We start from the raw sequence: 7,410 nt of genomic DNA, 5'->3' as shown, positions 1-7,410 counted from the left end.
TTATTTTCCACATACTGTACGTTATTGTTTCTCCTCTATGCCCCGCCTTTCTGAAACGCGTCGATTTTTACAAAGCTCATCGGTCTGAAAAGCGAGGTGTGCTCTGATTGGCCAGCTATCCAGTGCGTTGTGATTGGCCGAATACCTCAAGCGTGTGACGGAAATGTTACGCCCCTACCATATTGTGATGATGCCCTGTCAGGCCGGAGAGATGATTCAAAAACATGAAAACCCATTATAAACGAGGCATTCGTTTCATCCAGTGGGGACATAATTATGGATTATAATGACTTATACTGTCTTTTTACACGTTGCGTTGCATTGCGCCGTTAAACAGTCCTCCATAAAATGTGCCGGTGATCCACAGCACTAAGTTGATGTATTCCCTCAGCGACAAGCACGGATCAGCTCTAGGCATGACGAAGCGGATATCGTCCTCTTTTGAAAGTAGTTTCGCTTTCACAACGAATCACACAGTGCCTTCACGACATGGCGGCAGCAACAATACTACAGCTAGAATAAAAGTTATGCCTTCTTTCTTTGCGTGAACATTTGTGTGGCGTTATGCAAATCTTCCCACAGAGCGACGTAGGTATGTTGGGGCGTGTTAGAACGAGCCGTTTTAGGTAGGAGTGGCTGACTCTTAACTTTTATAAAGAATATCTCTTTGGATTTGAGACTTTAGTCTTTGCAACTTTACAGATCTTCTTTATGCACCAAGAGCTTGTAACACTCCAAAGAGAAAGGAAAAATTTAAATCGCATCATATGACCCCTTTAAAGCTTATATCATTTCGAAAATGTGTCAGATGAACAAAACTAACTTGTTTTTGCATCTGGTGCGCTCTAGAGAGATGGTGTCCAAGCAGGAGAAACTGCCCTCAGGACAGACATTCTCCTCAAAGAGGAGCAGAGATCAGCTGGTGCCGGGCTCAGAATTTCCTCTACACCTGGAGAACTCCAACATGTGCAAGAAAGTCTTTGAACAGGCCTGGTAGACCAGCTGGGACTGATGATTTCCCTAGCAAACGTAAAAGGTTTTCACGCAAACAACCACTCTACAAGTGTGGGTTTTGGAGTGGCTGTATGTGCTAAAACCTTGTGTCAGTCAGGCATGTGAAGAGTTGTACACTCTTAAAAATGAAGGATCCAAAAGTGTTTTTTTTTATGTTGTTTTTTGCCATGATTTCACAGAAGAACAATTTTTGGCTCCCCAAAGAACCTTTCAGTAAACAGTTGTTAAAAGGACTATTTTTTCTCAGTGTAAAGAACATTTTTTTCCTCTATAAAGTAGAATAAAAAGGTTCCATGGATGTTGAAAGCTCTTGATGGAACCATGAATGCCAATAGAGTACCTTTATTTTTAAGAGTGAACTATAAGAGTCCTTACAATAAGTCCAGCCCCGTTTTCTCCATTTAAGAATGATTAGCACAAATTCAATTAATATTTTTATAAAGAAGAGGAATGCATACAAATTGTCAGGATAACCCTTGGCACTCTCGCCATGTGACAGAATTATTTGACCCATAATAACAAAAGTGAAATATTTATAAATGATAACATTAGAGCATTATAACAGGAGCATTATAACAGTACTGCGTATTTGAGGTGCTACTGTGTTATTTATTTAATCAGAGGGCTTTCTGACACACCTCATCCCTCCTAAGGCAGTTCATGCTGTCTGGTTTCCATGATTTCACCAGATGTTTACATTCTTGAGAATATTTATGGCAGTCTTGTACATGGGAAGATAATCAACCATGAATAAAGTCTTTTTTTTGTTGTCTTTTTTGGATTTTTTTGTCATCTTTTTGGTGTAAAAATATTTAGAAGTGTAACTTTTAATAATATAGAATAGATCTTTATCTATTAGTATGTACGGTGTCTATCCTTTGTATAGTTTGTACTGAGGTTTCATTAAGCTAAAATGAAGATAAATGCAGAATATTCATGGTTAGCGCTTTTGTCAGCATATCTGAAGTCATTTAAAATGTATTTATATAATGAATTTACATAAAACATTAGTCTGAATGAATCTAAATCATCAAAAAATCCACCTACTCAAGTTCAGTTGCTACCTTAAATTTTTATGTAATCAAATTGACTGTACAAGTTATTTCAATTTAAAATATATTAAACTGACTTTAAAAAATCAAGTTGAATCTCGTACAACTTAAAAAAAAATGAAGCTGAAATTATTTGAATGAATTTGATGAGTAATGGAAACATATTGCCATGACTTATTGATCATGTCATTTTAGTTAGCATAGATAAAGTTTTAAAAGTATCAAAGTAAAATCAAAAAGCACAACTAAATCTTAAATGTTCTACATATGTTCTGTGTTGACGCATTTCCTATTGAAAAAGGAACTTGGGACACTTTTAAGGCCTCGGCTCCTTTAAAAAAAAAAAGTGCTCCATTTAACTACAGACCCCGGTTTATTTAACCTAACTTCTCAACCTTTGATAAGGATCTTTAGGTGTGCAGGCATGTAATATAAATACATTTTAATAATTATTTCGTTGGCCAAAACCATGTAAACTTTATTAGTCATTAGGATTTAGATGTAGAGCTTTTAGATGCCCTCTGTAGGCAAATAGGTATGAACTAAAAACTCCCATTCTGATTTCATCTGCTCTTCAATTACAATTAAATGCAGAAAAGTGTGTACAACAGAAATAACAAGCGCTTTTAGCAAAAGCTTACTTTTAGTTGGAGCTCCGCTTGGTGGCGGCTGGCAACTGAAAACCAACAACTGCGCTCTCGTGGACATTCCTGTCGCGCGGCGAACAGCAGCTGAGCGCGCGTGTCTGTCACTGGCGCTGCTGCCATGGCGACCGCGTAAACAAACGCACAAACTGTCGGCTCGAGCTAATGCCACTGGCGGGTGAAGTTTCAGGAGCTCACGGAAAACGTACCTAGCACGCTGGCATCAGGTCAAACGACCCTCTGCCAGCTGTGTAAATCAAACGGGCCCCACAACAACTATCTGTTTCTGTTGAAGATTTAAGGCCTTTTGAGGTCAATAGCGTTACACGAGGGTGTGAGAAAGGGTACGTGAGGTAGTACATAAAATCTGGGAGGGAATAATGACCACCATCGGAAAATCTGAAGAGAAATTTCTCAGGACTAATACCAGAAATTAGCTTGGATACATTAAATTACTTTTTAAATCTTCACCATTAATGCACATTAAAATGGAATACAATTAGCCTATATATATATTTGTATGTGTGTGTGTGTGTGTGTGTGTATGTATTAATTTAAATAAAACCAGTTAATTTAGATTTAATGCACATTAAAATGGACGTTTATCTTCATTTTAGCATTAATGCAAAATGGAGTACAATTACATATCCATATAGTACATATAGGCCGATTGTATTCCATATATATATATATATACACACACACACACACACACATATTTATTTATTTATTTATTTATTACTAAAAAAACAGTTAATTTAGATACTGTGCAAAAGGCGATAGAGAGCGTGTGGAGTCTAGAGAGACGCTTGGCCCGGGATCCTCTACAAGCTGAAGAGTACTGTGCAGCGATTCGGAAGTTGTTGGAAGCAGGCGCGGTCAGGAGGATCAACCCAGGCGAAGCCTCAGCCACCAACGAGTCATGGTATATACCGCATCACTTGGTAAGTCATAACGGGAAGAGTCGTTTAGTCTTCAACTGCTCTTTTCAATTCCAAGGCCGAAGCCTCAATGACACCCTCCTTCCTGGACCAACACTGGGAGCCTCTCTTCTGGGAGTTTTATTACGCTTCAGGGAACATGCGGTGGCGGTTAGTGGAGACATCAGAGGCATGTTCCACCAGGTTCAGCTCTTACCAGAAGACCAGCCGCTCCTCAGGTTCATCTGGCGGGACATGAAGCGCGATAACCCCCCTGAAGTCTTCCAGTGGCAGGTTCTACCATTTGGCACTGCGTGCTCACCGTGCTGTGCCACCTTCGCCCTCCAGAGGCATGCGAGAGATCATGGCGGGCCAGATGAAGGAATCCAGCATTCGGTGGAGCGCTGTTTTTATGTGGATAACTGCCTCCAGAGTGTGCTCACCGCGAATGAGGCCAAAGAACTTGTGGACCGGCTCAGGGAGGTACTGGCTTCCGGAGGATTTGAGCTCAGACAGTGGGCCTGTCCTCGCATCCCGCAACGAAACTCCTTATCCAGGATTATGATGTTCGGCTCTGTCATCCGGGCCCAGAGCGAGTATTCGCCGAGATGCACCGGAAATTTTAGATCCTCCGTGGAAGAGAGGCCATAAGGAGGGTGCAACATCAATGTCAGGGGTGCCGGCGATGGAAATCTAAGCCGTCGGTCCCAAAGATGGCTGATCTACCCGTGGCATGTCTGCGTCTATACAAGCCGGCGTTCTACTCCACTGGTGTCGATTGCTTCGGACCTCTCCAAGTGAAGCTTGACTCCCCCTCTGAGTTGATCATATCGCATCTGTGAAAATAACCCTGTTCAAACTAATACTTCCCTCTGTGGTGTTCTGACCGACACAACTGGTTCACTGCGATTCAAGCTAGCCCTAACAGTATCAGGTAGCTCTTCGCTACAGATACTCTTTAAGTTACCTGACAAACCATTTTTACTGTTGGCCTGTAAGAAAACTATCATTCCATAGGACTACCATGTATTTGTTTTGAGTGCATACAGTGCAAACAAAACAAAACAATGAAATAACATCCATTTAATCTCCTCAAAATAAGATTCTCAACCTATAACAGAACATTCAAAGACTAGGTGATCTTTTTAATAACTCTTACAAAAGGCAGCTGAGTGGGCCAATAGATTCCTTCAATGTTACTCGTGTACTATTAACATCACTGGATGTATAAGTGATTTTAATAGTGCAATGACGTGCATGTTCCTCTGAATGTGTTTTATTATGAGTTGAGGAGGATACTTGATTTATTAATCTTACACAATTGGATGTTCTCTTTATATAGTATCCACGTTATTCAGAAAAACGCTTTCAAAATACTCGGAAAAAATATATTTAGCGCACCAAGTACTGTATTTGTGTATCATAAATAAGTAATGAGTAAGTATCAAAACAAGTAGTATTATTTATTGTTATTTATTAAGCAGGTTGTAGCATCCTTATTTGTGTTCTGATTTAATGATAGAATATGTATCTAAAAGCTTTCCATAATTTTATAAATCAAATTTTGGGTTTTTCTGTGCAGGGTCAAGTGGTAGCAACTTTTATGATAGAACAATATGTCATGGTGGATTTTTTTTATTAGTGTATGAAATTGATTAAACTTTTGTTCTATTTCACATTATTCAGAAAAAAAAACTCTTCCAAAATACTCTTCAGCATACCAAGTACTGTATTTATACATCATAAGTAAGTACCATAATGAGTATCAAAATTAGTGTTATAATTTATTGTAATTAAGCAGGTTATAGCATCCTAATTTATGTTCTGATTTAATAAAAGAGTGTGCATCTAATACCATATAATATTATAAATTATGTTTAATTAGTTTTTCCCCTACTGGGTCATGTTTTTAAGTGGTAGCAACTCTCATGATGGAACAATATGTATTGTTTTTTTTTATTATTATTATGAAATTTTAACCAAGTGTCATCATCTTTATGAAATTAATTTGAATATCACATGTATAATAAGCATATTTAATACTGACAAAAATGACAATGCATTCCTTCTAAAATTGGTACATAGATTTGCCTGCAGATCCATATACCTTTAATATGTGATCAATGTAACAAAAAAGACAAAAAGGAAATGAACAGGGAGGACAGATGATGGAAAATACAACAAAAGCAAAATACTGTGGAGGCAAAATGAGATAGCAACATGCCTGCACTGCAAACTGAGGTAATTGGCAACATAAGGATTGAGACAATTTTTTACAAGTGTTTTCAGTTCAATTATATCATCATGATTATTATTAACCACTGACACTATACAATACTCACCAATGATCCATCTCTATAACCATAATTCTCATCACAGTGAGAGAAAGCAGACTCTGTCTTACTCTGTCTCTCTCACACACACACAACATGAACACCACACAAAATTTGACTCTTTCTCTATCTCTGTTTCTCTCTCTTTCACACAAGCCATGCTTTACTCAATCAGAACTTGCTACTACCTACTACAGGTATAGGTAAAAAGGAGTCCATAAAAATGTAAAAATACAAACACTTTATACAACAAAATGAAAAGGGAACGAACAACATTTTCTCCTAATTATGCTGTGCTGGATGGGCAAAAAAATAGTTGCCTCAAAAAGTCTACAGACTACATATATAGCAAATGTTACACAAGTTTGCAAAACTGCTTTAAAATGTTTCATCTTTAGCTTCTGAACATTGCAAAGTCACAGATCAGGAGGCAACACCGGGTAGGAATTGATGAAGACAGATGTGGGAAACTGTGAAACATGTCTGAGGAATTGTTTTTGATGAAGTGGGAGGAGGACACACTCCGACAGACAGACACAGAGCATCCTGAGAAGGAAAAGGAGAGAACAGACGAATCAAATTAATCATATTAATCTAATAATGATGCTTGATTTAGACTTATTTAAGTGTTTCATTAACTGTGCACATTTTGGCCATGTGGACTTTGAGAAAAAAAAAATCGTAGTAAATTTAATTCGTCTACTAACAATGTCCTATATATTTGGAATTCATACATTTAGAATTGTATATATATATTTTTTTTTTTATTTATATTTTTTCTGAACCAATAAATGCTAATCTCAAATTTAGTATAACAGCATTTGTGATAATAATTCCATTTTTCAATAAAAATGCTGCTTGGTCTTTCTTAGGCTAATTTCTTCATCTTTTTTCTGCATAATATGACAGAGCTAGATTGGAAATGACACACAATTTAAAAGAAATCGGTAATACTTTATTTTTGTCACGGTTATGCTGCTGTGGCGGAACGAAGGAGCACAGAGACGAAGTAGTTGCAATATTCACAGTCTTTGTTATATCCAATCTGGAGAAAACACAGGGGAATCAGGAGACACACACGCAGCACAAGGTGTAGACGTTTAAGACAGCACGAGGAACTAAGAAAAGGAAACACTTTAAATACACAAGACATGACGAGGGGATGACGAGAAACACCTGGGATCAATAAACATAATAGGAACTGGAAACAGGAAAGACCAAATATGGGCATGAAATAGACATGGAGCACGTGGGGGGAGGAAAACACACAAAACACGGAACAGAGTCTGACATTACTCCCCTCTCCCGGAAGTCACGTCCCTCGCCATAACAATTCCACCAGGGAGGGGGGGTGGGTGCCCTGAAGGCTGGTGCAGGACTGGGACACGGGGAATACGTCCAGGGCGGAACAGGCAGTTCAGGTTGCCATGGCGGAGCAGGCAGACAA

At 38.5% G+C, this 7,410-nt stretch overlaps 2 protein-coding genes across 2 annotated transcripts in view; one reads left to right on the top strand and one right to left on the bottom strand.

The window, feature by feature from the left end:
* Positions 1-1,581, top strand: part of LOC107758845 (microsomal triglyceride transfer protein large subunit-like) — a 16,322-nt gene extending 14,741 nt beyond the window's left edge. Inside the window, exon 17 of the mRNA XM_016576672.1 lies at positions 850-1,581. Coding sequence (XP_016432158.1) covers positions 850-997 — 148 coding nt within the window. The 3' untranslated portion in view covers positions 998-1,581. The remainder of the gene's footprint in view (positions 1-849) is intronic.
* A 4,882-nt stretch (positions 1,582-6,463) lies between these two features.
* Positions 6,464-7,410, bottom strand: part of LOC107758893 (uncharacterized) — an 8,790-nt gene continuing 7,843 nt past the window's right edge. Inside the window, exon 2 of the mRNA XM_016576730.1 lies at positions 6,464-6,509. The gene's annotated coding sequence lies outside the window, so the exon portion shown is untranslated. The remainder of the gene's footprint in view (positions 6,510-7,410) is intronic.

This window comes from Sinocyclocheilus rhinocerous, unplaced genomic scaffold (genome assembly GCF_001515625.1).
Source record: "Sinocyclocheilus rhinocerous isolate Xijiao unplaced genomic scaffold, SAMN03320098_v1.1 scaffold1435, whole genome shotgun sequence".
NCBI lineage: Eukaryota > Metazoa > Chordata > Actinopteri > Cypriniformes > Cyprinidae > Sinocyclocheilus > Sinocyclocheilus rhinocerous.
The sequence above is the reverse complement of the archived record's forward strand: the minus strand, read 5'-3'. Positions and strand labels throughout refer to the sequence as shown.